The sequence below is a fragment of the Chaetomium globosum genome, genomic scaffold, assembly GCF_000143365.1.
Source record: "Chaetomium globosum CBS 148.51 scaffold_5 genomic scaffold, whole genome shotgun sequence".
NCBI lineage: Eukaryota > Fungi > Ascomycota > Sordariomycetes > Sordariales > Chaetomiaceae > Chaetomium > Chaetomium globosum.
The window spans coordinates 1,800,890-1,827,474 of NT_165980.1; the positions used below are offsets into that span (position 1 = coordinate 1,800,890).

General features: G+C 55.9%; 12 protein-coding genes and 1 non-coding gene across 13 annotated transcripts in view; 7 read left to right on the forward strand and 6 right to left on the reverse strand.

The window, feature by feature from the left end:
* Positions 1 to 1,068, forward strand: part of CHGG_07401 (uncharacterized protein) — a gene marked incomplete at both ends in the record, with an annotated part of 2,899 nt that extends 1,831 nt beyond the window's left edge. The window contains 2 exons of the mRNA XM_001225056.1: positions 320 to 735; positions 946 to 1,068. Of these exons, the coding sequence (XP_001225057.1) occupies positions 320 to 735; positions 946 to 1,068 (539 nt within the window). The remainder of the gene's footprint in view (positions 1 to 319; positions 736 to 945) is intronic.
* A 169-nt stretch (positions 1,069 to 1,237) lies between these two features.
* Positions 1,238 to 2,218, reverse strand: CHGG_07402 (uncharacterized protein; the record flags this gene model as incomplete). The annotated part of the gene is made up of 2 exons (XM_001225057.1): positions 1,238 to 1,446; positions 1,510 to 2,218. The coding sequence occupies 2 exons, from the start codon at positions 2,216 to 2,218 to the stop codon at positions 1,238 to 1,240; spliced, it is 918 nt and encodes a 305-aa protein (XP_001225058.1).
* A 1,232-nt stretch (positions 2,219 to 3,450) lies between these two features.
* CHGG_07403 (uncharacterized protein) lies at positions 3,451 to 4,599 on the forward strand (the record flags this gene model as incomplete). The annotated part of the gene is made up of 1 exon (XM_001225058.1): positions 3,451 to 4,599. The coding sequence occupies one exon, from the start codon at positions 3,451 to 3,453 to the stop codon at positions 4,597 to 4,599; it is 1,149 nt and encodes a 382-aa protein (XP_001225059.1).
* A 344-nt stretch (positions 4,600 to 4,943) lies between these two features.
* CHGG_07404 (uncharacterized protein) lies at positions 4,944 to 6,152 on the reverse strand (the record flags this gene model as incomplete). Its single annotated transcript, XM_001225059.1, has 1 exon — positions 4,944 to 6,152. The coding sequence occupies one exon, from the start codon at positions 6,150 to 6,152 to the stop codon at positions 4,944 to 4,946; it is 1,209 nt and encodes a 402-aa protein (XP_001225060.1).
* Positions 6,153 to 6,412: 260 nt separating this feature from the next.
* Positions 6,413 to 7,510, forward strand: CHGG_07405 (uncharacterized protein; the record flags this gene model as incomplete). Its single annotated transcript, XM_001225060.1, has 3 exons — positions 6,413 to 6,489; positions 6,571 to 6,859; positions 7,055 to 7,510. The coding sequence occupies 3 exons, from the start codon at positions 6,413 to 6,415 to the stop codon at positions 7,508 to 7,510; spliced, it is 822 nt and encodes a 273-aa protein (XP_001225061.1).
* A 182-nt stretch (positions 7,511 to 7,692) lies between these two features.
* On the reverse strand, positions 7,693 to 8,391 carry CHGG_07406 (uncharacterized protein; the record flags this gene model as incomplete). Its single annotated transcript, XM_001225061.1, has 1 exon — positions 7,693 to 8,391. One exon carries the CDS (start codon positions 8,389 to 8,391, stop codon positions 7,693 to 7,695), a length of 699 nt encoding a protein of 232 aa, XP_001225062.1.
* Positions 8,392 to 10,648: 2,257 nt separating this feature from the next.
* CHGG_11277 lies at positions 10,649 to 10,740 on the forward strand. The gene has a single exon. It is a non-coding gene; the product is annotated as a tRNA-Glu (tRNA).
* A 262-nt stretch (positions 10,741 to 11,002) lies between these two features.
* Positions 11,003 to 14,890, reverse strand: CHGG_07407 (uncharacterized protein; the record flags this gene model as incomplete). Its single annotated transcript, XM_001225062.1, has 6 exons — positions 11,003 to 11,097; positions 11,178 to 11,475; positions 11,589 to 13,958; positions 14,197 to 14,277; positions 14,355 to 14,670; positions 14,772 to 14,890. The coding sequence occupies 6 exons, from the start codon at positions 14,888 to 14,890 to the stop codon at positions 11,003 to 11,005; spliced, it is 3,279 nt and encodes a 1,092-aa protein (XP_001225063.1).
* A 619-nt stretch (positions 14,891 to 15,509) lies between these two features.
* On the forward strand, positions 15,510 to 15,964 carry CHGG_07408 (uncharacterized protein; the record flags this gene model as incomplete). Its single annotated transcript, XM_001225063.1, has 2 exons — positions 15,510 to 15,573; positions 15,912 to 15,964. 2 exons carry the CDS (start codon positions 15,510 to 15,512, stop codon positions 15,962 to 15,964), a joined length of 117 nt encoding a protein of 38 aa, XP_001225064.1.
* Positions 15,965 to 17,888: 1,924 nt separating this feature from the next.
* On the forward strand, positions 17,889 to 19,551 carry CHGG_07409 (uncharacterized protein; the record flags this gene model as incomplete). Its single annotated transcript, XM_001225064.1, has 2 exons — positions 17,889 to 17,972; positions 18,025 to 19,551. The coding sequence occupies 2 exons, from the start codon at positions 17,889 to 17,891 to the stop codon at positions 19,549 to 19,551; spliced, it is 1,611 nt and encodes a 536-aa protein (XP_001225065.1).
* Positions 19,552 to 19,953: 402 nt separating this feature from the next.
* CHGG_07410 (uncharacterized protein) lies at positions 19,954 to 22,279 on the reverse strand (the record flags this gene model as incomplete). The annotated part of the gene is made up of 2 exons (XM_001225065.1): positions 19,954 to 21,875; positions 21,946 to 22,279. The coding sequence occupies 2 exons, from the start codon at positions 22,277 to 22,279 to the stop codon at positions 19,954 to 19,956; spliced, it is 2,256 nt and encodes a 751-aa protein (XP_001225066.1).
* A 2,254-nt stretch (positions 22,280 to 24,533) lies between these two features.
* CHGG_07411 (uncharacterized protein) lies at positions 24,534 to 25,862 on the forward strand (the record flags this gene model as incomplete). The annotated part of the gene is made up of 2 exons (XM_001225066.1): positions 24,534 to 24,857; positions 24,912 to 25,862. The coding sequence occupies 2 exons, from the start codon at positions 24,534 to 24,536 to the stop codon at positions 25,860 to 25,862; spliced, it is 1,275 nt and encodes a 424-aa protein (XP_001225067.1).
* A 61-nt stretch (positions 25,863 to 25,923) lies between these two features.
* The window catches only part of CHGG_07412 (uncharacterized protein), a gene marked incomplete at both ends in the record, with an annotated part of 1,612 nt that continues 950 nt past the window's right edge, over positions 25,924 to 26,585 (reverse strand). Inside the window, 3 exons of the mRNA XM_001225067.1 lie at positions 25,924 to 25,947; positions 26,015 to 26,374; positions 26,425 to 26,438. Coding sequence (XP_001225068.1) covers positions 25,924 to 25,947; positions 26,015 to 26,374; positions 26,425 to 26,438 — 398 coding nt within the window. The remainder of the gene's footprint in view (positions 25,948 to 26,014; positions 26,375 to 26,424; positions 26,439 to 26,585) is intronic.

Sequence of the window (26,585 nt, forward strand, 5' to 3'; positions counted from 1 at the left end):
GTGTTTGGATGGTGAAGAACTCTTAGAGAGGAGGAGAGACTAGGATGTTCTGGTTGGGGTATGTATGTACATGTAGGTACGGTAGTCTCTGATAGTTACACGACGGCAGCACAGCCACCCAGTTTTCGGGTTCTTGCAGGCAAACAACGCAGAGGGAGATCTTCACAATGCTGCCTGACTAATGGTCCTAATTCCTGCTCGTTCCCAGGGATTCTGGCTTTATGCTACCCTTTTCTCTTTCCCTTTCAGCACCAGAAGTGTCCCCAGCCCAGGAACAATACATACCGTACTCCCAGAGCTGCTTCTTGATAAATGGCAGAACCCTTCGCTCTCGACGAATACGGGTGTGTCCATCGCCCAAGAAAGCTTTGGAGGGTCACGCACGGCAACTCCCAATCTCGAGAGGACAATGGGGATCTCCTCGCAGCAGACGACTCGCGCGTGTTCCATGATGAGGCCGAACTTAAGGAAGCAGTCCAGGACCATATCAACTGGTATAGCTCCCAACCAAGCTGTTTCCTGTCGGTCTTCAACGACGAGAACCACGCAGTGAACTGGGCCGCACAACGCGAGCGGAGAGACCCCCCAGCCTACATCCATGAGATCGACACGGCACGGTTGTCGATCGGCGTCGAGATTCTGGATATGGAGTTGCTGATGGACAAGTTGGAGATCGAGAACCCGCACTCGGCCCATGAGCTGCTGTTCCTCCACTGCATCCCATCCCAGTGCATTGTGCGTAGTAGAGCGGTGTCGGGAACCCAACATGAAACAAGTTACTCTGAGGATACGTGGTGGCAAACCACAATCGAGCAAGGTATCCGCATCCTGATACGACGAAGGAACTTTCATTAAGCTGATGTTTTGGGTCTAGACGAGACAAGCTATTCCTACTGTTCAGAGTACCCGTTTTGCGATTCTGACGAAGACTGTTATCATTCAGAGGGTTCGGAGTACGGTTATGAATGGAGAATTTACGATGATGGCGTTTATGATACCGATGAGTCGGCTGAAGAACAGAATCGAAACGACGATCTACTCAAGATGATCGAAGGCCTGTGGGACTAAAGCTCGCGTGGGTAGGGGTTCATGTTTCAGGTCTGGAGATCCTGGGTAAACCTGTCCGTTTCATTATTCATGGTTGTCACATGCAGAACACAGTTGCGGGGAGATTCGTACGGACTGAGGAACGGAGAAAAAGTGTATTGAGGCTCATTCCACTGTTTAACCAAGACTTCTACCGTCCTCCGAGCGCGTGGCCGCCAACGTAGCGTGGGAACCCCGAGTAGCTTACCCACAACTCGCCAGTAAGAGGGGAGGTGCCAACGATCTCCTTCTCGCGGCTCTTGAGCTCATCGACGTCCCAGGCGGCAAATACAACTTTACCGTTGAGAAACTTGGCCTCGGACGACACGACCCAGACCAAGAAATCGGCGGGAAGGGAGACTAGGGAGAAACGCAGATGAGCGTTTGATCAATAGCATTGACATAAAGGGGAGTGAGTCTTACTGTCGTCGAAGCTGAAGGGCAACTTGGTGGTCTTGGACAGCTGGGCGGACATGGCCGTATCGAGGAAGCCCGGGTGGACGTGGTGGATGCGAACGTGGGGGTTCTCGGCGCCAAAGGCCTGCAGCAGCTTGACGGCGGCCATCTTGGAGCTGACATAGGCGCCCATGCCGGGGAATGGCGGGAAGAAGATGCCGGCCGTGGTAAGGTTGACGAGCGTCGCCTCCTTGCCCTTCCCATTGCCCAGCACCAGCGCCTGCGCCAGGGACAGCGTGCCGACCACGGTCGTCTTGTAGCCGTCGAGGAACGTGGCCGGGTCGGCGTCGACGAGCGGTACCACGGGGGCTAGCACGCCCGCCGCGTGGATCACCACATCAATGGCGCCATGGGCGGCCGCAACGTCGGCAAAGACTTGGCGGAGTTTGCCGCTGTCAACGAGGTCTACGGCGTGGGACTCGACCGTGAGAGAGTCATGGCTGGTACGGACCAACAGCACCGTCTCGGCCAGCGCGTCCTTGCGCCGGCCGAGCAGTACGAGCGCCTTGGGACCCGAAGCCGCAAACGAGAGCGCCGCCGCCCGCCCGATGCCGCCTGTTGCGCCCGTGATGACCACCACCTTGCCGGTGGAGGAGAGAGAGGGGAGGGTCGGGTTGATCGCCGGATAGGTGGCCGAGTGTGTCACCTTGGTGTACGAGGGCTGTGGTGCTGCCATGGCTGATGGTGTCTTCTAGTCGTTTATGTGTTACCCTCAACGGGATGTAAGGAGAGGCGGACAGGGGAAAGTGTGCGGGAAGACAAGAAAGAACGGAGGAGTAAACAAATTGGCTACTTCAGTCTTCTTTATAAGTTCTTGGAACTGTCCCTCCTCCCCTTGACCTACCTAGGTAGCTACCTAAATTTAAAGCCGACCTTAATCCCGGTAGCAGAAACGAATTCCGTTCCTTCGAGGTCTAGACCACAATTTCATTGGACATCACGAAATGATTGACTCCATTCCCCATACCAACAGCACGGAACCCCTGTGTGACTTTTGAAGTAGTCGTCCCTTACATGCGTTCACGGCCGCCGTTTAAGCCCCCAGGCATCAACATCGACCACCACCACCCCTTTCTGACCCCACCCTTTCGTTGAATTCCACTCAGCTGCAGTTACAAACCACAGAGGGCCAACAAACAACTCTAATGCCAGGGCCTTGCCGGCATTTTTGCGGCCCAGTTCAAGCCAAGGTCTCGATCAATTGTAGAACCATTGACGAGTACGGCATGCACTGCCCAACGACCCCCCCTGTTCGTTTCTTGCTAAATGATGTGGTACCGCGATATTTAAAAGTTCAACGTTTGTCACCGACCCAGTAGCCTCTAGGCCCCTTTTGGCCAAACCCCTGGGACAAGCCAAAGGGTTGGGTGGTAATTGTGCTGGCCATCCTCCTGGCGGTTGTATAAATCCTTCTACCGGCGGCACAACTAAATACGTACCGCTGTACAGATTAGATTGGACCAATATCGGTCGTTACAGAGATGTCGTGAACGTGCATTTTCAGCACGTCGTCGTGTGTCTTCTTGATTTTCTTTTTCTTTTCTTTTTCTTTTTTTCTCGCCTGCCAGTTAGTAAGTCTGGGCTCTCATATCAACACAGCAATCAAAACCTCATATCTGACGGATCTACCAACAACTCTCTGTTTGTCCGACTTGGCACTTGGCCCTCGGACAAATGGTACAGGCCTCGACGTCAGGTTACCAGCCCCCTGGGTCAACTCCAGTAAGGTGCGTCGCTGAATCGGGCAGGTCGGCGTGATGTTGCATCGAGCATTACGACCCAGGCCGACGCTCTCCTCCGTCTTATTTTACCTCCACCACCTCAACAAACCTGACCAAAACCCCTCTCCCTTCTTCCAGTTTCTTCCTCTCTCGGCTTTCCCAAAAATCACCAAACCATCCCACCCCAATGAAGCTCTCCCACCTCCTCCCCGCCGCCCTCACCGGCGCCGGCCTCATCCAGGCCACCGTGATCCCCGTCCCGGCCTCACCCTACAAAGTCCAATGGACCTCCACCGAGCTGGTCGACCCCGCGCGGCCGGACCCCTTCAACGCGACACACCCACGACGCATCATGATCTCGCGCTTCACGCCCGTGCGCACCCGCGACTGCCAGCGCACCTGCCGCGTGCCCTACATGAACGCCTTCATGTCCTCCGTCGAGGACGCCATCATCGACGCCTTTGTCGGCAGCGACATCGGCTGGCCGCACGGCGTGCTGGGCCGCATGGAGCTGGAAGTCTGCTGCGCCGTCCGCACCAAACCCAACCCCCCCAAACCCCTCCCCCAATTCCCCACCATCCTCTACGGCACCGGCCGCAACACCTCGCGGCTTCTCTACTCCGCCGCAGCCCAGCACCTCGCCAGCGCCGGCTACGAGGTCGTCGTGATGGACCACCCGTACGAGACGGACGCGGTGCAGTTCCCCGACGGCAGCGTCATCTACGGCGGGCGGGTGCCGCGGGACCCGGAGGCCGTCGAGGCGCTGGCCGCCGCGCTGGATGTGCGCTCCAAGGATGCGGGTATGGTGCTAGATTACTTGGGGGTGCCGCGCGGGAAGGGGGGCAAAGGGACAGTGGGGTTTGTGGGGGATTCGTTTGGGGGGCCGGCGGCGGCGGATGTGATGCTGAAGGATGGAAGGGTCGGGGCGGGCGTGAATATGGATGGCATGATGTTTGGGCCGGCGGTGGAGGAGGGGGTACAAGGCCCGTTTTTGACGTTTGGGTCGCCGGGGCATAACTCGTCGAGTGATGAGACGTGGGAGAGGTTTTTTAATGCCACGAGGACGAAGTATCCGCGCACGTGGCTCAAGGAGTTGAGTGTGGAGGACTCGGCTCATGGCTTGTTGATTGACTTTGGCCTGGTGGCGGATGTGGCGGATCTCAGGGGGGATGACAAGCAGGTGGTTGGGAATCTGGTCGGGGTCATGACGGGGGCTAGGACTATAGAGATCTTGCGGGCGTACTTGTCGGACTTTTTTGAGTTCACGCTCGGAGGCAAGGGTCAGGGCCTGCTTGCTGGGCCGAGCAAGAAATATTCCGAGGTGTTGTTTTTGTAGGTAGGTAGATTTGCGTGGCTATAAATACCTTTAGTTCCGCCTCACAAGATAACATACCAGCGATGTTTGGACATGACCTGAAGTAGTTAGACTCCTGGCTTGGTTTAGCTTGGTTTAAGAGCAAAGACTTACCCCTACATGTACCTACCTAGATGATATAATTATTATTATTCATACTCCGCTATGCCCTAGGGCGTGCCGGACCCTCAGCTATTTAGTGTACAGGAAAACCGTGCCCTCCCGGGCCGGGTGAAAAACCCATACCAACAATCAAGGAGCGATGCGTTTTAGTGAGCCCACATATACAAAGAGAGGAGGCCTCCTGGCCTCCGAACGGGGGCGCTTCAGGCCGCCGCTTCCAGCTCGAGCCTCCTGGCTAAGTTGTACATCGGCAGCTTCCCCGAGTCCATCAGCCAGTCGAGAACTCTCCTCGCGAGCCGTGCAGTCGTGGGATTGATGCCGTGTAGTACAGAGTAAAAGTCCCGTCGTGTCCGAATTCCAGTTCTCTCCCATCTTCTAGTCAACGGTGGGGCCAAACACCACACTACCAGGTGTTCGGCAGTCTCTCGTCCCTCGCCACACTCGCAGGCAGGAGTTAGAACCTCCGGGACTCCCCGTGTAAACAAGAAGTCCCGTAAGCCTATCGCTCCCGTCCGGATTTGAATCAGCAGTGAGCTCTTTGCCTTGCTGAGACCGTCGTGCCTCCTTAGGGTTTCGTTCCGGAATAGCGTCTCCTGCTGATGGTCAAAGTCGTCCGCCGGCCTGGTGATTGCCCTGCCGTCCCGTTCCTTTAACCACCTGGCTTTCCAAGCCTCTTCTACTACCCTGTTCGTATCAACGGTTCCCCCCGTCCAGCGCATGACCGTGCCCGCGGCTCTCTCCACCGCCGTAGGCCCTTGAGGTCCCAAGGTTCGCGGTCGGCCCCTGTTGCCCCTCCTCGAGCTGAGTCTCTGCTGAATCTTGCGGCAGGCGGTGAGGACAACGCTCGCCGCCGTCTTCTTGCCGCCTCGACCGTCGTCCAGATCGGGTCGTTGGAGTCGGTTTTCGAAATCGGCAAGCCGTTTGTTTAGGTACAAGTCTAATGGTGGTACCCATGTCTCTGTCTCGAGGTTACGGATGGGGGTAGACTTAAAGGCTCCCGCCACAATCCGCAAGCTCTTGTTCTGGGCCTTCCCGAGGGCCTTAGTGATGCCTTTCTTTGCCGGCTCGCTTCCCACATCCGTGGGGATGTGAAACGATGATGCGCCATAGGCCAGCGCCGACCGGATGCACTTTGTGTACACTTCTCGCGTTTTGGCTAGCCCCATCCCCCATGTCTTTACCACGATCCTCGACAGGGCATAGCTCTGGGTCCTCAGCTTCTTCTCCACCGCCACCAGGTGGGCCTTCCAGTTGAGTTTCCAGTCCAACCAGACTCCCAGGAACCTGGCAGACCCTTCTGGTTTAACGGGGCTGGTGCCTCCCCTTGGGTTGGCAAGGTTTACTTGTTCGGTCCACTGCCGTCGCCCTTTGTTGAAATGGATCAGTTCACTCTTTTCCGGGGCGAACTTCATACCTAGATGATATAATGTCTTGGAAACTTGGGCGGTAGTCGCGGCGGTGGTCCAGGCACCCACACCGGACGATGATGTCTCGGAAAGAAATTGTTAGGTACTGATGTACCTGACTCGGCAGTGATCCCGTTGCTGCCCAACCGGGTCTGACCTCTCAGGTTAGAGACAGCCTTTAAAGCTGCGAACCTCTCCCTATTCTTGGGGAGCGCCCCTCTTCAAACCTGTAAGTCGCTTTATCGTACTCAGCTTCAACGGCCACGATGGCACCAAACGGCGGTGGGATTCTTTACACCATCCATGACCCCGGGGTATCCCACTCGAGGGTTGCAAAGTTAGAGTAAGCCCGTTTTGTGTTCTCGTTTACTTAATCAACTGTAATCAAGTCACCCGAGGCGCTACTGAATCCTGGGCACCGCAGCCTGGTCTTAGTTCACGGATTGAACGGCGACCACATCGAGTCGTGGACGCACCAGGAGAGCGGAATTTGCTGGCCCAGGGACCTACTGCCCGAGCATATACCCGGCATCCGCGTCTTGTCGTTTAGTTACAGTGCCAACATCTACGGCAACACATCTGTTGCCGGCATACGGGACAATGCTCGGAACTTACTGTCCAGTCTCCGCGACTTCCGGGAGGAAGAAGAACAGGAAGAGGGCAGGCCCATCGTCTTTGTCGCTCACAGCCTCGGCGGTATAATTGTCAAGCAGGTGAGTGACTACCCAGTAGTCGTTTCGTGGGGACTAGGGCACGGCTAAACAAACATGGCGATATCGCCTCCGGTAGGCCTTACGCATGGCGCACAATGACAAAGTGTATGAACTTTTGGGTACCTCGACGCGAGGCATAGTACGTCTTCCACCACTACGCAATTGTGGACAATGGGTGCTGACTCCTGGATGCAGATTTTCTATGGGACACCGCACGCCGGATCTGATCACAAGCGCTGGTTGACCGTGGCAAAACAGTTTGCGCCACTTGCTCCGGGATCTCGATATCTTGGCTGGCGCCGACCATCACCCCTGGTAGAGTCCCTGACGAGAAATTCATCGGAGCTTCACGCACTCTGCGACGACTTCCGACACTTGGCTAGCGGCTACAATATCATCAGTTTCTACGAGATAACCATCTTCCCGGGCACGAAGAGTACCATCGTCAGCCACACGAGCGCAGTAATGGGGCTGCCGCGTGAAACAGCGATCCCGCTGGACCACCATCACATGGACATGGTCCGTTTCGAGAGCGAGGACGACTTCGGGTTTATCATCACTTGCGAACACATCGAGAAAATGATGAGGGGGGACGGGCTGGGGCGGTCTGACGAGGATCTTGTGAGGGTTGGAAACAGACCAGAAGTTTGACTCTTGTGAGGGCTATATTATAACTACAAAAGAAAGCTAAACGACAGTGAAGTCTACATAATGGTACATATGAAAGCTTAACGACAGTGCCGGGTATTGCCGAGTACTCCTTGATATCCTCGGAAAGAAACACCCCTTCACCGGTCCAAACCCAGAAGGCCCCCGCCACCACAAGTGCCAGCCTAAGGGCGGTTCATCCTGGCCAGGATGTCCTTGGTCGTCTTGAGTCTGTCCATGAGTCCACTAATCTTCCGCTTCGACCCCAGTACGTACTCCTTGAACGCCTTCTCCATCGCGTTACGTTCATGTTGCAGAGTAGTAAACTTCTCGATCTGATCCAAAAGTTTCTTCTTCGTCACCGCCAGGTTCTTCTCCGCGTCTTCCTTATCCTCCTTCGTTTTCTTCAGCTCCGACCTCAAACTCTTTTCAGTCTCCTCCATCTCGGCGATCTTAGCCTTCTCGGCTGCCACCTCTTCCGTCAGCTCCTTCTTGGCCTGGACGAGGTCGGCCATTTTGGCTGAAGCAAGCTCGGCCTCTGCTACGACCTCGTCCCCGAGGGTTTCAGGCTCGTCATTGTCGTCGAATACCTCATAGGTGGTATCAGGCTTGGGGGCGTTTTTGATGGCGTTGAGTTCGTCTTCCTTGTCGTTGACCTCCTGCTCCAGCCGCTTCCGTTCGCGGTTTTTTGCCTCGTCCGCAATGACGACGTTCTGGACGCCAGAATCAAATTCGTCCAGGAACTGGTCGATATCCTCCTCATCCGGGGTGACGGTGTCCGGGAGGGGCGGCGGGGCTTGTTGCGTCTTGACGGCTGCCTCTTTTGTGGCAAGCAGAGGTTCTTCAGGTTTAGAGGAGCCTGATAGTTCTTGCGGAGGTGACATGGTAGCGGAGGACCGTTGTGTAGGCGTGAAGGGGAGCCGGTCGATAGTTTGATGTTTGATGCTTGCTTTGGGAAAATTCAAGGGATGATATTCAGCTGGAGATGGAAGGCTTGGATGCTGCTGCGAAGCTCAAGTTGGCTGTCCTGATAATGTGAGCGGTAGAGGAAACGGATAGATTTATATGTCCATCTGAAACAATCGGGAAGTTTAGTGCAGCCAAACGGAGAACTGAGTTGGCACACGTTGTGAGCATTGCAAAGAACCCAACGTGGTGCCTTGCCACCAAACTTCCATCGTGTTTACAACTGGCCCTGTGGTGTTTGCGGCCTTACCGTTGACCGGGTGGCATATCCACGCCGGCTTGTTGGGGTTAGCACCACTTCTTCATGGCAGCTGAAACCCAGCAGATCACCATATCGTGGGATGACTCACTTGAAGCCACAGGGATGAGGCTCATGACGCGGAAGCAGTGAAGATCTAACTTTGCCGCGGCTCGTGATGCAGTTGGGCTCCCTCGATGGACTGAGCCCTTCACCCTGCCTCATATCATCGGGTGAAGTAAAAGCCGTGAAACCGGGAAATAGGCTATCGGTGAGCCAACTCACTCTTCGGTACTACCCTCCGAGCAAGGCCATAAACACTGCATTCCATGGCAACGAGACCATTGGGTAGCAACCCACACCGCCCCCCACGAGTCGCTTAATTTGGCCTCCCGACGCAGAACTGACGTGCGGACATTCCGAATCCGGGAACCAATGAAAACATTCCACATGGAGAAGCAGAGAATTTTAACTTGGTTTCAGGGACCTAGCATGGCAACATCCGGGGTAATCTTCGAGTGCTAACGCCCCAAAGGCATCGCCGAGCCGCCATCTGTGGGACTGGTGCCAGCTGTCTTGAGAAGGAGCCGCATAGGGTTGAAACCCTTTCCGATCGTGCCGAGTCCAGTATAGAAAGACTGGGGCAGAGGTGGCATTTTGCGGCTCAACGGACGTTTGAGACCCCTTCTTTTCTCCTACACAACAAGCGCAGCCGCCCAACCATGCGGTCCATGCCCAACGAATTGCCTTGGGCGAACAATTGAAAAGTGCCACGGCAGAGGAATTGAGAAATAGAAACTGTGGATAGGAATAGGACCAACGATACTGCTCCATTGCGTCCCGTGCTGCTTCAGAGTTAAGACCAACGCATTAGGGTTCTTTTCCTTATCTTCAGCCTCATTCGGAGACGTATGTCGTATTGTCATTTGAGCCTCTAGCGCAAGCCTCAAGGCGCCATTGGGTTCGGCCCAAAAGTGTAGTGTAGTTCGACCATGTTGTGATTCCCGTGTGGTAGAAATCCGACGCTCTCACGCCGATCATGTGTTGTACTTGCCACGACCGTGAATCCCAAAATCTGTAGATCATCTGTCGTGTTCTCCCTTCTTCAGCGCGCTCGCTGCTTCTCTCATCTCCCCTCCAATCCACCTGCCATTGATCCCATTATATTCTCAGCTGTCCCTGAATCCCTTTCTCCAGCATGCCATCGCTTCGCTCCCTGTTAGGCCGCAGGGCCTCGTCACCTAGTCCTCGGCCCCTACCAAGAAAGACCGGTCTAAACGTCCTTTACGACCCAAGGACCCAAGGCTCTGAGGTGAGCATGGAGTACGTCCAACGCAACCCCCATCTTCCATGAGGCCTAGCAGTTCAACCCGCTAATCGACACCTCTCAGCATTGTGTTCGTGCACGGCCTTAACGGGCATTATATCCACACATGGGAAGAGTCCTCTGTATGCTGGCCCAGGGACCTCCTTCCAAGCCGGATGGAGAATGCGCGGGTCCTCTCCTTCAGCTACGACGCCGACATCTACAACAGCGCGTCGGTAGGGAGGATCCGAGACCATGGGTTGAACCTGCTTGCCCATTTGATTGCCAAGCGCCCCAGGGCCGGCCGAGAAAGCTCCACAAGACCGATCGTTTTCGTCGCCCACAGTCTCGGGGGACTGCTCGTGAAGGAGGTCTGTCACCCACGGACGGGTTGACCTCATGGAGGTACCCAGTCTGCACATCCGTTGCTAATGCCAAACAGGCACTTCGAGAGGCCAGGCAGCATTCGGATGACATGGGTCACCAAGCCATTCTAGCCGCTACGCGTGGATTCGTAAGGACTCCCCACCCCCTTTTTGACCCCCTTTGACCCACACCGAAAATTCTGCACAAACAAAAGTCCACTCCCACGACCCCGTTTCCAACAAATCGGGACCACACACGATTCAAATCGGGTATGGTGTAGCGGTAACATCGTTGACTCTCACTTCTCAGGAGTGACTGCTCTCTCAACAGCCCCGGGTTCGACTCCCGGTATCCGAGTCTCTTATCTTTTTCCCTCCCAGGGCCACCTGGTTTCCTTTTTGTTAATGCATGGCTGGAGGAGAACAAGAACCATCCATCCACCCTCCGCTTCGCAAGACAAGACCAAGAAACTAACCACCCACCCCCCACGAACCAGGTCTTCTTCAGCACCCCCCACGGCGGCAGCACCCCCGAAGCCTGGCTCCGCATCGCCTCGGGCTTCGGCCCTCTCAGCAGCCTCGGCCGCGGCCGCGGTCGCATCTCCCCGCTCGTGCAAGCCCTACAACGCGACGCCCCCAACCTGCACGACCTCGCGCAGGACTTCCGGCACATCGTGGAACGGTACGCCCTCATCAGCCTGTACGAGACCGAACCCTATGTATGTAGCAGTGGTGGCAGCAGCAGCAGGTCAGCATCAGTCATCGTCGACAAGGTGTCGGCGCTGACGCACCTACCACACGAGGTGCAGCTGGCGATCCCCGCGTCGCACACGAATATGTGCCGTTTTGCGTGCGCTGATGATGCTTGGTTCAAAACCGTGGTCAGGCGTATTGAGCAGGCTTCTCTGGGCCGTAATGGCTGTGGGGAGCTGGGGCTGGGGCCGGGTACGTTCGCCGGTGAGGCCGTTAGGAAGGGGTTGCGGATGGATGATTGGCGGGCGCTTCCTTCGGCGGAGGAGCGGGCGACGGGTATGGACCTTGGCGGAATAGGGGCGCGGAGGGATGTGTGGGCGTAAATAGCAAGTTGCCAGGGCTGTTGGGTAGAAGAGGTATTTGATATGGAACAGCGCTGCCTCATGACACTGCCCTAAACTGTTGTCGTCCATCGTTTCAACCAGAACGCCGCGACCCGAGGATGCCGCCCACGGTACCACTGATGATGATGATGACGAGGGCAAAAACAACCAACCAAACACGCTTCTTCCGCCACCATGCTTTAGGATTTTTGCCCTCGATTTGCCATTCGGAAGGGGGCTGTTCCAGCGTAGGTTGTTGGGGGTCCGGATGTTCTGAGCCGTGTTGTTCAACATCCGCTTGCACTTGCTCCGAGCCGGGTTGTTCGACATCCGCTTGAACTTGCTCCAAGCCGGGCCTTTCGACATCCGGCTGCCTCGAGGCGGCTTGGGGTTGCTCGGACTCTGGATTTCCAAAACTAGGTGGCGAGAAGCGTAGTGGTGGCGACGTTTGCTCGGGCTGCCAGTGCCCTTTGGGGTTTTTCCAGACAAACAGCTCCCAAGGGAAACGTTCCTTGGGATAAGGCAGACCTTCGGCCGCCTTGGTCCAATACCACAACACCTCGGTCCAGCTTTTCATGTATCCTTTCCTCGGGTCGAGCAGCTTTCGCATTCGTGACAATTTCTTGTGACTCGTATGGCGTGGATCAAACACAGATCCCGACCTCTGGAGGTGCTCAGTCCAGCGGAGCGATGCGTATCGGACAAACTTGTTCTCCTGCACCCGTTTGTGGACCTTATTTTCCCACTGGCGACTATCCCCTTCGGTTGCCGGTGGGCCGGCATTCTTGAAGCGGGAAAGGAGTAGATAGTCCATGCAGAGGCGGGTAATAACCCTGGCCGCGGTTTTAGGGGAACAGCGGTAGTCGCGGTGAACGGCTGTGTCGGCGCGTGTTGTAAAATAATCCCAAAATGAATCGTGAATGAGGCACAGGCCTCGACGCCAGATCTTGACTAACCCTCCCAAGTTCTCAAGAGCCCGACGAAACGTGGAGTAACTAAGATATGTCCTCTCTATGTCGGTCTCCTCGATGCGCCTTTGAGTATCCCTGTCTCCATCATCAGCTCCTCTAAACCCGGCTGCGTCAAGCATGCCACACCCTTCTTGTAATTCCTGCTGGGTCATGATACCGATTTTGTGCATCAACCAAAACAGCACATTGAAGGAGTGCCTTTTCAATTCGCGCCCTGAGGAAATTCGCCGAACAATAGCACCATAGAGCGCATCAAGCTTGCCGCCACGGGGGCTCCTGTTGAGAAGCTCGAGGAAACTGACCAAGGATGCCTTGTCCGGGAAATTGGCGGCCTTGATCTCGCCCATGAGGACAGTCGCCCAAAGGTGCGTCTTCTCCTCACCTTCCGCAACCGTGTTCCAGAGCAGCTTTCCTAATTTGCTCGAAGCCCCCCCGCCAGCTTCCCCGTCTTGTTGATCCTCTCCTTCACATTGATTCACTCTATCAGTTTGCCCTCCACTGCTTTCGTAACGGCGTAAGGTCTCGTCCACGCGGTCTCTTACGGCGCACTTGATGTCGTCCAAAAACCTTCCAGCGGCGAGCTGATGAATTGGAGGATGGTTTAGAGGGCGGAGCTTTTCTGTGTCGTTGGAGAAGATCAAGAGCTGGAACTGGACACCGCCCAGAATGGTGTCGGGTTTCTTTGCAGCCTGGGCCACCCAGTTGACGAGGTCTTGAAGAACCTGCGGGTCATTGCATTTGTCCAACCCATCAACGATGAAAACTAAGAACCCCACCTCCTTGGCCACTGTGGAAATCATTTTCTGCCAGAGGTCGACGATGTGATTTTCCTCCCAGTCACAAACGTAGCGGTCGAGGTTGTGAGCAGTATTGTTATTGAATTCGTTCCTCAGGTGGGGGGTCAACGTCGGGTCGGCATCAAGAACCTGGTGGAGCCAGCACAAGGCAACAGAACTGGCTGTTCTGTACTCGGTGATCATGTCGTTGAGGGAGCAGTGCGCGACAATGGCAGGGCGCTGTGGCCGGGTCCGGGGATCATATACTTCTTTTTTCCAGTTATCCGCCATGTACTTAGCCAAGTGAGCCTTCCCACAGCCTCTGGGCCCCTTAACCCAAAGACTGCTGAAGTTACCCTGTGCTCCGGTAGACCACTCGTTGAAACATTCTTTGGCGATCGACTCACACGTGCCCTTGGCAGGCTGGACTGGCCGCGTCTTAGGCCGAATCTTGGAAATACCTAGCCGTTCTAACGGAATACGGTTCTCATCCCAATCGGCTGCTCCAGGCGTGTGAGAAATGTGGTGCCACGCAAAACCATGAGACACCGACTCACCAATTGCTTTTGATGAGATAGTTACGAAATTTTGGACCTGCTTCGCTAGGACGCCGAACTCGTTGTTCTCCGTGTTACCGTCCGGATCGTTATTCTTCGTGTTACTGAATTTACATATCTGAATGTGATCTGCCGCGTCCCGCTTTGTTACTTCTTCCTTTGGCAACTTCAGCGTGCCCGAAGACTCGTTTACTACCTGTCATAATAACAGGGTTCGTTAGCTAAGTACCGAGGTACCTACGGCGGTGACGGCAGGGGTAATTGTCAAAACCAACCACATCCTTCAACCCAGGGACCAAAGCACTTTCCAACAAACTGACAAACCCCAAGTGGTTGGTGACACGTCGAAAGCGGCTCAAGAGATCATTGATCCGGTTGTCATTCTGGTCCATTTCGTCGAGGAGCGCGCTTGGTGCGTTTCTAGAGAACCATACCCGGGGGTGTTTATTGGCCATGAGGATAAGTTGCTGGAAGATTTTCGCATTGAGACCGTGGTGGGGAGTGGCGAAGAAGAGCTGGGCCAGAAAACACGGTAAGTTTCCGGGAGTACTGAACGGCCACTACATGGAGGTGTCCTCCGGCAGCCACTTACAACCCCGGCGGTGGAACGATAGACCTCGTGGTGCCTGCTGGTAGGTCTCTCCGTCTCGACAAGGACTTGCTTAATAATGTTTCCGCCCAGGTTATGCCCGGCCCATATGAGCGGGCGTCGTTTCAAGTGCGGTTGCTTCCGTTCGTCACTAAGAAGTTCAAGGAGATTCTCCGCGATGCTGAGGACTGTCTCCTTGTTACCGGTGCTTCTGGGGGTACCAGAATACCCAAAAGTAAACACCCTTAGATTAGAGGTGAATGGCGGGGGGAAATTCGTGGCCCAGTAGGACCCGTCCTCGGCAGTCCAGGTGGTTTCCCTGTGACCGCCAAGTCCGTGTACTAGAACAATGCTGAATGGAAGCGTCAGACCGCCAAAACGGAAGCCGAATTGAGCGCATTTTGTATTTATCCGACTTACTCGAGACGTTCCGGGTCTTTGGGCTTTCCCTCAAGCGAGCCGTCGTGCACGAGCTTCAGGCCCCAGTCATGTCGGTCAGCGATTTTTTCATGTCGGTCAGCGATTTTTTCCCGCAACATATTCGTTTGCGTATGATAAACTGCGGGAACGCAAAGGTCGGTAGTTATGCGGTCACACTCAGATCAAGATGGAAGTTGTTATGGTGAATTCTGAGGAGGGTAATGCGGTCATTGCGGCGTGCGGGGGCTAGCCAAATTGAGGCTTATCGTTCGCCGAGTTCGGCTGACAATCTGCAGCCTCGCTTGAAAAAGCAAGCTGAAAAAAAGTGAGACATGATCCGAGCGAACTGCGAATTAACTGGGTGGTAGACGCGGGGTTAATTGGCGTTCCCCGGTCGGAATACGGATTAATAACCATCGAAAACCCCAGCGAAGAATCACTTGCTCGGGTCTGTGTCAGGTTCCTCCCGTCCGCGGTCGCTGGCGTACGCGGCGATGCAGACCAGGTAAGTAATGGACCGATCGCATACAGAGAGAGGCCGAGGCCAAGCTCCGATGACCTCCACTGTTCGCTAACCAACCTCACTGGTCAGAAGGCTTCCGCCCACCAACACCACCTGAAGGCCATTGGCCCCGAGCTTCCGAAGCCGACTTCGAACTACACACCCGAGTGACCCGACAGACACAATTGCTGAAAAGATAGTATCGAGCGCCCAGGCGCCAACGACGTTCTGGAACTATGGTGGGTTCGGGTGGAGCAGACGATGCTGCGCGTTCTGCCGACCCTATCCCGGCGGATGACAGTATTGTTGATGCCAACGCCCGCCCATCACCTCCCCACGACCCGCTTGAAAAAGATTGGGACCCTACTGAACATAATTTGGATTCGCTTCGAAAAGATTGGGACCCTGTTCTACATGAGATTGATAGCGTCAACGAGAGACTGGAGGCTTTCACGACAGACCACGCCACTGACTCTGGGGTATCAGAGCTACGGAAGGAGGTTAAGGAGTTGGGGGTCAAGATTGACGGCTTGAAGAAGACTGCGAGAGAGCTAAGAGAGACTCTCGCGAAAGCTGAGGACGCGGAACAGAAAGCTTGGAGTAAAAACAACCAACTACTTGACAATCTGTATCAAGAGGTGGTGCTGGAGCGGAACCCGAGAGGAACATCCCCAGAGAGGAGAACGACTAAACGAGTTCGCTCAAGGAAGAAACCAGCGGGCCTCATACGGAAAATGTTTTGTGCTGGCTAAAGGAGGTTTAAACGGCACATACATAGGTAAGGAGGAGACTGAACCAGGGGGTCCTCCTGCCTTTACCCTTGGGGCACTATGTTTGCGACTCCAATGAAGGTGAACTCCAGGTAGCAATCCCTCGGCGGGCACACCCTTTGGTGATATGATTTGTGGTCAGAGGACGGAGCGTCAGATGCGTTGTGGTGGGTATGCGGGGAACAAGCAGCACGTTGAAATGGAGGTTGCGGTCTGGGAATTGAGGTTTGGGCGCTCAGCACCAGGGGCCACACTCCGCAGGGCGACCACTTCATTTAAACCCCCGACTGCCCGCAAGAGTCGGTGTGGATGTTCCCCTTGCTGGCGCATTGAAGATCGAGGGTCAGATCGCCAAGGATTCTGGATGCAGGGTCGCCGTCTAGGCGCCAAGAACAGGAGCGAATGCGACCTCCAGGGCTCGCCAAACAAGCCGCAGAGCTCGAAAATTTGTTGAAGCCGGGTTAGAGGGAGCCTCGAAAATAAAGGAGCGAGAGCAGCCATTTGGAGCGGCGAGGCAGTGCACAAAAGCATCCACATGAATCTCTTTGAGACTTCGAACCAATTTGCCAATCTTCATCGCTTGCCATCCAACTATCACAGCGAATTTGGCAAACCCACCGTTTTATTGTCGTTTTCTGGTGGTGATGAACGAGTGGTGGGGCGCTGGTTGGGGCTGTGCATGCCGAATGGCAGGGGTTAGCGCCGAGCCAACCGTGTCTTCTGGGCAAAGTCTTGTTTCAAGAACCAAGCATTTTTCCAAGAGCACCAAGCATTTCCAAGGAAGCCATGCCGATCCCGAACCTGCATGTCACGAGCATGTCATTGTATCGCGCGCCAAGGGGGAACGACCTCAAACGACAAGAACAGTGAAACGGTCACTTGGGAATGCCGGCGTGCAGCCGGAGGCGTCTCGCCCAGCCCCGGGGAACCCTGCCAAGCTCATCAAACCTCGGCCAGCCGAGTGCGCCATCGGATGGGTGGTGGTGGCAGTTCGCGAAACACAGCACCACCCAAATCCTTTCGTGTTAATACGACAATTTCCCAACCCGCAAACTAGTTAATGCTCGTGTCATTTGAGGTCACCACCCACACATCCATTCCAAGCGCATAATGAGCGTAAGGAACCAAACAGTTGCATGCTCTCTGGTCCCATGCTTCAGCGTTCCGTTTCTTTGTGATTGTTACCTAGGATGCTCCAGACGGCTCCCCTGAGCAGCACACCGAGATGACGATGGAACGAGTGCTCGCTAGCGCGCTCCCCTAATGGAACCCCGTTTGCTGCAGCATTTGTTGGAACTGTGCCTGCAGATGGCTGGATGGGTGGATGCTCGATCTGCAGGTATCTCCGTCGCCCCGACGAAAGGGGTGCGTCAGCTATCTCCTGCCGACCAGTGACCTTTCCAAATCCAGACTGTCAACTGCGAGAACCCTGCTCACAGTTCCACATCAAGTTTCGGCTGGATCCAGCACCCACGCACAACCGTTCGGTGTTGGTGGTATTTTGTGGGGACACCCAAGGGGTACCTTCCTCGCTTTTTAGCAACCCCGTCCCCTGATTCTGCCGTACCCGTGCCGCTGTCTCTCCTTCAAACATTCCACCCTTTTTCACCCTTCTTGTAATCTTGGCGGAAGGGAGGCTGCATTCTCGACCTTCGCTACACACTCTTCTCATTCTGACACTCGTTGATAAACAAGCCTTGATCTTTCTTTTTGACTGTTTCTTGCCCGCGCGTTTCCATTACGTCAACTCCAACATAGAACCACATCAACAGTCACTACGCTGCTCTTCGACTCGATAACCATCAACCAACAAGAACCAGAACATCACCCAGGGACGCCGCCAAGATGCGCGCCACGACCGCGTCCATTCTTTCCGCCTCGCTCCTCCTGGGGCAGGCATCCGCCGCTCTTCCGCCCATTATCATGAAGGTCAATTGCGCCGGCCCAGCCCTTGCTAATCACCTCGCTGACTGGTTCACAGGGCAGCAAGTTCTTCTACGAAAATGGCACACAATTCTTCATGAAGGGCATCGCGTATCAGCAAGACGTGGCTGCTGGGGGTGCCTCGACCGGCAGCACCAAGTATTCCGACCCTCTGGTCAACGAGGCGGCTTGCAAGCGCGACGTGCCTCTTCTCAAGGCGCTCCACACCAACACTATCCGGACGTACGCCATCGACCCCAAGGGCGACCACGACACATGCATGAAGCTGCTGGATGATGCCGGCATCTACGTCATCAGCGATCTTGGCGAGCCCTCGCTGTCCGTCAACCGCGACACCCCGGCCTGGAACGTCGAGCTGTTCGAGCGCTACACCGGCGTGGTTGACAACCTCAGCAAGTACAGCAACGTGATCGGCTTTTTCGCCGGTAACGAGGTGTCTAACAACAACACCAACACCCCCGCCTCGGCCTACGTCAAGGCGGCCGTCCGCGACACCAAGGCGTACATCAAGAAGAACGTCGACCGCTGGATGGGCGTCGGCTACGCCGCCAACGATGACCCGTTCATCCGCTCCCAGATCGCCGAGTACTTCAACTGCGGCGAGCAGAGCGACGCCATTGACTTCTGGGGCTACAACATCTACTCGTGGTGCGGCAAGAGCAGCATGTCTGACTCTGGCTACGACACTCAAGTCGAGTTCTTCCGCAACTTCTCTGTCCCGGTGTTCTTCGCCGAGTACGGCTGCAACATCCCCAACGGCGCCGATGGCCGTATCTGGCAGGAGACCACGGCCCTGTACTCGAAGGAGATGACCGACGTTATGTCCGGCGGCATCGTGTACATGTACTTCCAGGAGGCCAACGATTACGGCCTCGTCGAGCTCTCGGGCTCGTCCGTCTCCACCATGAAGAACTACGACACACTCAAGAACGTCATTTCCAAGGTCGACCCCTCGGGCACCTCGATGGACGAATACAAGCCGACCAACACGGCCGCCGCCTGCCCCGCCATCGGCAAGGACTGGAAGGTCAAGGGCGGCACGCTGCCGCCGACGCCCGACTCCTCCCTCTGCGACTGCATGTACAAGTCGCTGACCTGCGTGCCGGCCGACGACCTGAAGCCCAAGGCGTACGGCGCCATCTTCGACTTCATCTGCGACGCCAGCAAGGAGAGCTGCGCCGGCATCAACGGCAACACCACGTCGGGCGTCTACGGCGCCTACTCCATGTGCGGCGCCCGCGAGAAACTCGGCTACGTCCTCGACCAGTACTACCAGAACCAGAACAACGCCGCCGACGCTTGCGACTTCAAGGGCCAGGCCACCCTGCAGAAGGCCGCCGACGAGAGCACCTGCAGCGACGCCCTCGCCAGCGCCAGCTCCGCCAACGCCGTCGCCGCCACCGCCACCAGCGCCACCGACACCAACTCCAGCGACGCCGAGGAGAGCAGCAACGCCGCCATGGCCGGTGGGCCGCTGCGGGGCGCCTTTGCCATTGGTGAGCTGGCTGTTGGTCTGTACGTCGTCGTGGCCATGGGTGTGGGTGCGTCGATGGTGCTGTTGTAGAGGGGATTTGGATAAACTGGGGGGTATGATAGGGGTTCGCTTTGTGTTTGGTGCTAGTTGGGGGTTGTTTTAAACTAGGCTTTCGGGCTGCTTTGTTTGGGTTATATTGGTTGTACTTGAGTAATGCCGACTTTTTTGCGCAAGAGATGAAGTTTCATGTTGTGTGATGTCTACGGGGTGCCTACTTTCCTACCTGTGAGGGTGAGTTATATCTATGGCGACCGGGTTGATGGACGGGCCCCTTTTGGACATTCAGTGCAGTGCGGCCGGGCTTCAGTGAAAATGCGATTCAACACTGTAAATCTCACTCGGTAACTATCCTAAATATCCCCCCATACCATTCTCAAGGCCCCCACAGCAAACAACCTCCCCTTTCCCCTCCCGAACAAAAACCGACACCCCCTAAATAAGAATCGACACAGCCGTCAACCCCGGATCCAACACCATGTACGGAATACTGCCCTCATCCATGCCCACGCTATTCCGATAAAACCACGTCTGCAGCCTCTTCAGGTCGGCGTACAGCTTCGCGCTCGCCTCCCTGACGCGCACATCCTGGTCCTCCGTCTTGTGCCGGTACACGCGCCACTGGCTGGCCGCGTAGTTGAGCAGGCTGCGGTCGGGCTCCACCTTGAAGCTCAGCAGCCAGGGCACCTGGGCCGCGAGCAGCCACTGCCGCTGGCGGTTGATGGGCAGCGCCGCGACGAGGTCGGCTTCCGTGTACCCGCGGAGCTGGTCGAGGGTGGTGGGGGGTGCGCTGCAGAGGGCGGGGGGTTTGGCGGCGACGAAGGCTTGGTAGAAGTTTTGGAGGTAGTTGATGGCGGTGTGGAAGGGCGAGGCGATGAAGATGCACATGGTGGCGGCGTCGATGAGTTCGTCGAGGGTGGTTATAGTGGGGAAAGTAGGCATGTGGCCGGCGGTTTGGATCTCGGTGGCCCAGTGCTGGATGGCCGCGTCGGCGGCGACGCTGGCGTCGGTGGGGAAGGCGATGCGCAGCATGGACTTGGTGTAGGCGCGGAGGGTGATCCAGAGGGCGAGGACGTTCTTGGCGTAGGGGTAGTTGCGGTAGCGCGGGTGGGCGAGGCCCTTGAGCGTGCTGGAGAAGCCGCGCCGCTTGAGGTCATTGGGGACGTAGCTCGCCACAAAGTCGTACGTGTCGTAGGCGTCGCAGAGGAAGTGGTAGGTCTGGTCCGGGCTGAGACCCACAATGTCGACGGCGATCTGGGGGACGAGCGTGGAACGACCGGCCGCGTTGAGTGACAGGGTCTTGTACCAGTGGGGATAGAGCAGGCGGTACACGGGGTGTTCCATGGGGATGGTGCGGTTGGTTGCGACGATGATGGCTTCCTCGACGAAGTGCGAGCACGTTAGATGCACAGCCAGCTCATGGCGCATCCAGTCGGTCACCTGTGCGCATGTCTTTGCGTACCGCCACGGCCAGTCCTGCTTTTCGCTTCCGGAGGAGTCGCTGGGGCACATCCGTTTGTTGAAGATGGTGACGGAGTTGTCCAACGATCCTCTGTAATCGATGCAGATGGCAACCGGATGTAATTTCCCATCCTCGTGCAGCTGGAAGAGGCTGACGGCGCCTACAGTCCAGCACTCGTCACTGCCTGGTTGCTTGTGGTGGAGGATCGTCACAGGGTCCGACACACCGGCGGCCCTCCGGAAATAACTTCCATCCTGTACATAAAGAGACTTTGGGTTTGCTCTGGTGAGAGCACCAACCCATTCACGGTAGTTTCCAGCTTGAGCCGCGGCGGTGAAGTCAGCGATCCAGGCCGGGGTGGCGCACGTGATGGTCGTCGGGTTGGTGCCCGTGAGCTGCTGATCTGCGAACCGCCGGTCGCCAAACCAGTCATCCAGCAGGCCGATGTTGCCGCCGTGTTCAATGTCGGTCCCAAATTTGCGATGATATTTGTTGTAGTCGACAACATCCTGGATCGTGACCCCCCTGTCCGGGTCGCCACCGAAGGCCGCAGCCTGGGCCTTGTCAAGTAGGAATTCGCTGGTCCGGCCCTTGATCCCGTCCTCCTCGGGTATGATCTTCTGCAGGAGGACACTCGTCTCTAGCAAGCCTCCAACGTTGAAGATCCTGAACACGCTGACAGATTGGTCATCGGGTACGTGCTGGATGTGTGGCGGGTACTGGGCTGGGGTTCCATCGCCGTTTGTTGGATACGCCGAGAACTGATAGAGGCCCTTTTGCTCTTCAAGCGTACGGCGCCGCGGCAGCGTCGCTTCGATCCCAAGAACATCGAACAGCGAGGCGAATCTAGTACGGGGAGTCAGCATTTTTCTGTGATTTGCCGATAACCGATAGTCTGACGATGGACCAAGCACACTTACCTTTGCTCTATCCGGGAGTAGCCTGGGTCAGGGCTACCTGTGTACCTACGTAGGTCCCCTCAACGATGTTCCCCTCGGGCTCTCGCACGTTAGACGGGTCATTCGGGTCGACGGATGGGTACAGCTTCTGTTTCATCATCTCATTGTCGAAAACGCCGGGGTCAAATGACGGTAAAGGGACATCTTGGACGGCATCAGGCAGCGTCTGGGCCAGATATTTTGTTTCCGGTAGATGTTTGAGTATGGTCCGCTGGTTAGGACGGCCGGCAGCTAGCTTTGCGGGAGGGGTAGGGAGGTTCTTGTTGAGGGGCTTCCGGAAGAAACTCTGGACAAAAGCAACTGCCCGAGTGGGCCACCACGGGCCTCCGTCATCAGGCATGGCTAAATATCGGCGATGAGCTCTTGTGGTTTGGATGCAAGTGCGAGATAACCACTGTCGGAGATGAACTGCAAGCTCGGGGACGTTTTGGGGAAATGTGCAAGTGCATCAATGCCACGAAACATTACAATTCTAGCCGCATGCCGTGGATCAATGTGACATGTGACGTGATGAGGGGGTGTCGTCGTCATTGAGTCAACGGGAGCTGACGCTAGCCTTCATCCCATCTTGACAAGCAGTCTAGCTGAGTCGCTCGGGCCCCGGGGGGTTCGAGCTAGGAATCCGACTCAGCATGTGCTCCAGCGGCCCTTTCGGTAGCACCGAATACTAATCCTACTGGCTGGAAAAGAAGGATGAGTATCAAAAACATTTGGGTATCTATGCTCCGGGAGGGCATCCGTGTTTCGGGACGTTAACTCAATGTCCCCGGGGCAGGTAGAATATCTGGGCGGTGGCTGGCCCAGGTGGCACCAGCCCCGAGTCATGATCAACCCAGGAGAGGCGGTACTGGCCCTCTGAATTGCGAGCCATGAGGGATTCCCACTCGTTTGCGCCAAACGCAGAGAGATACGATCCTGGCATCGCGACTTCGCAGATTCTGAGGCTTCTCAGACGCTGGATGGGACCCAGGTAAAGGTCCCGTAGTTCAAGCGGTTGTGCGTTCGGGTCAACTTGGGGACACGAAGGCATCAAGAGGGCAATTCGTAAGCGGGAGAGCGCGGGCATCTCGGCCAGAGCATCCCAGAAGGCCTCGTAGGCATCGCGGCCGCACAGGTGCGGCACCATATTAGCTTGGTTTCGATCAAAAGGGGCCACCTCCCATTTGATCTCGAGAGATGTAAAAAGAAAAGCCAGTGCTTGGGCATCTTGGCATGGAGGCTGCGGATATCATCGACGGGCAGTCTCCGACTACCGCTGTTGATGCCTAGAAAGACGTTGGTATGGTTCAAGATAGGGATGCCATCCATAAGCCTACACTGCTTTAGTTTATGACACTAAGCACGTCGCCGTCTATGGCGGCAGATTCGGACTTACGCTCGGTAGCATGTAAAGAGCATGGAGATATCGAGGACCCGGCGACGGGCAGCAGTGAGACAGTTGTGCTGGCGAGCAATTACAGAAGCAAAAGACGTCTCCATGGTATCCTCGCAAATACCATGTCGCCATCTCCGCCTATTGCCCACTTTATCGGCGCGCAGGGGATGCGGCATGAACTCGAGGTGGACTCGGCGTCCCCCAAAAAGTTCAGTGAAGATCATGGCGCGTAGCTCAATGGGCAGCCTCGAAAACAGTGGCGATGCCAGTTGCTGGTCAGGCGCAGTGCATGATTTACGACGCCCTGAATTGGGATCCATGGTGGCCATTTCCATCGCAATTTGGCTTCGATGAAACCTAAGGCGAGATGTTGGAAAGAACGGCGGAAGGGTTTGATGCGTGTGTTGTCGGGTGTGTGTGCGCGGGAGAGGCAAGCTGCAAGCAAGCGAGAATGGTGGGGAAGTGGGGTCCCTGATTGTGGGGTGAGGTTGAAAACCCCTGCCTGCATCAGATTATTTGCAGCACCTGCTGGCCTGGAACTTGGAACCTCGGGTTCTCTTTCGAGCTTCATTACGCTGACCATCTCGGCAACTACCTCCTGGGTACCGACCATATTTTATTTTACGATGCATGATATACCCAGATAAATCTTCACTTTGACTGTAGTTCAGTTGCCTATTGAACCGTCCGCGATTGAACTTAGTTGCTTTCATGGATCATCTTGGCGGCCAACCCGGAAACCTCCGCAGGAAGCTCTTGTGCATAATATCAACATCAACAACAACAGGGCTGCACTTCACCGTTCAAGAAGTCGATGACGGCCGCGGTCTTACTGGAAAATACATGATATCTATCTTTTTAGACCTCAACTACCAGGCTCGTTCTTCTTCAATGCACATCATTACCTAATGGCTACCTCAAGTCCCCAAATGAACTCGGTTTACTCCTCCATTGCCCAGAGCGAGGTCCACCTGCTTCCTAGGTTCCAAGACTATCCACCCTGCCACCCAAGCCGCCTACCCCATGTAGAACGTTGCCCCCGGATAACCCGGTCTAACTTCCCCGCCTACGTCGTAGGACCGAGGCTCGGACTTTCCAAAGGCCCACTTAATAGCATCTCGCCACGGGTTAGCTAAGGATCCGTTACTATGTTCATTTACCAAAAGAGGGACGTCTCGACCTTCAACTGACTGATACACGAAACGTGGACGACGCGGTCATGAGGTCACTAACATTCTCGCTCCTTGGAGCTTTGCTTGCCTACGTTCTCTACACTGTTGGCCCTCTCGTCCACCGAACAGCCGTTGTTATCGGAGCACTACGAAACTATCCCAATGACGCCACCGTCAAGGGCGAGGTGATTGCGATCCCGGACACCGTCCACTGCGAGGACCTCCATTACCATGCCCCTAGCGGCACGCTCTTCACCGCCTGCGAGGACAATGCCGAGACGAGGTTCAAGTGGTTTCCCCCGCTGGCCAACTTTCAAAGCCCAGAATTGGCTAGCAAAAGCCAGGGCTCTCTTCATGTTATCGACCCCAAGGTATGCCGGACCCATCTCATAACGTAAGTAGCCGACACTGACGCACGCGTCTAGTCCATGAAATCGCGGAGGCTCACGTTTGAGAACTTTGACGGCCCTTTCATTACCCACGGCATCGACGTGATTCCAGACCAGGAACGGCCTGGCGGAGAAGCGGTGTATATTTTTGCCATTAATCATGTCCCCGAGACCCAACCCTCGGGCGAAAAGGGGCCGCACGCTCGTTCCCAGCTTGAGCTCTTTCACCACATCATCGGGTCATCGTCCGCAAAGCACATCCGTTCCATTTGGCATCCCTTGGTCATAACGCCCAACGATATCTTCGCCCAGAGCGTAAACTCTATCTACGTTACAAACGACCACCGTCACCGATACCCGGGCCTCAAGCGCGCGCTTGAGGACATCTACTCTGGCGCAAAATGGACCGAAGTTGTGCATGTCCAGCTCGACTCCCTAACCGTGACGGAGGCGGCTGCGGGCGTTACTGCTAATGTTGCTTTGTCCAACCTGCACAATGCAAACGGTCTCAGCCACGGCCGGTCAAACCGCGAGATCCTGATCGCAAGCTGCACCAGCGGGATTCTCCATATCGGGCAACTTCCCGCGGATGGAGCTGGCAACATCACAGTTGTCGAGTCTGTCACGGTTGACCACGTCGCCGACAATCCTTCTTATTTTGCTGATCCCTACGCCACCCCTGGCGACGACAAGAGCGGCTTCCTTGAGACGGGCCTAGCGCGAGCCATCGAGCTCGGCGACACCCACCGCGACCCGGCCGCCAAAGACCCCGTCATGGTCACCTACCTCAAGCCAATCTCACCTGGCCATTGGGAGAAACGGGTTCTATTCCACGATGATGGTACTACTCTCAGATCCGGCAGTGCCGGCGTGCTCGTGGCCATTGATCCAGCAGTGGGGGGGAGCACAGGCGGAACAAGACAGGCATGGCTGTTCGTGACGGGTTTTATGTCCAAGAGTATCATCGCAACCAAGGTTGACTTGTAATGTACATTAATCAAATCGACTAGGCGTTCTTTGATATAACCACTAGCATAGCCACTCTCCCTCATGCCTTTGCCATCGCGTGGATCTTGTTCACATACCATTGCTACCCCTAACGTCAGCCATGATTCTCCTGTCGGTAACTTGTGACTTACACTATCCATTCCCGCGCCGATGATCGGAAGCCCGATGAACTTGGCGAACCACGGTGTTTTGTTCTTCTTTCGGTACACTCTGGCGTCCTGGTCCTTGACCTCGGGGTTGAGCACCAGGTTGTTGGGAAGTGAAGGGTTGAGGACGGCGGGCCTCGCAAGACCGATCAGATCGCAGTCACCGTCGACGACTGCTTTTTCCATCCCGCCCCGGCTGCTGAAGCCGCCCGTGACCATGAGCGGGACATCGGGGAACTCCTTGCGGATAAGCCGGGCAAACTCAAGGAAGAAAGCCTCGCGGGCCCTGGTGCGGTCCGACTTTTCCTCCTGGGCGCCATCGGGGCCATCGTTGCCCCAGATCATCTGGGTCGCCAGCCAGTTAGCCATCAGACCATCCACCACAACACCCACACCTGCCCCCCAACACCTAGAAAACAACCACCACCACCCCAACAACCACCCCAAACCAACAACCAACACCACAACTCACCTTCGGATCCTCATAACTCCCCCCACTAACCTCCACAAAATCCACCCCCTCCTCCCACCACCGCCCTCACCTGCTCCACCCACT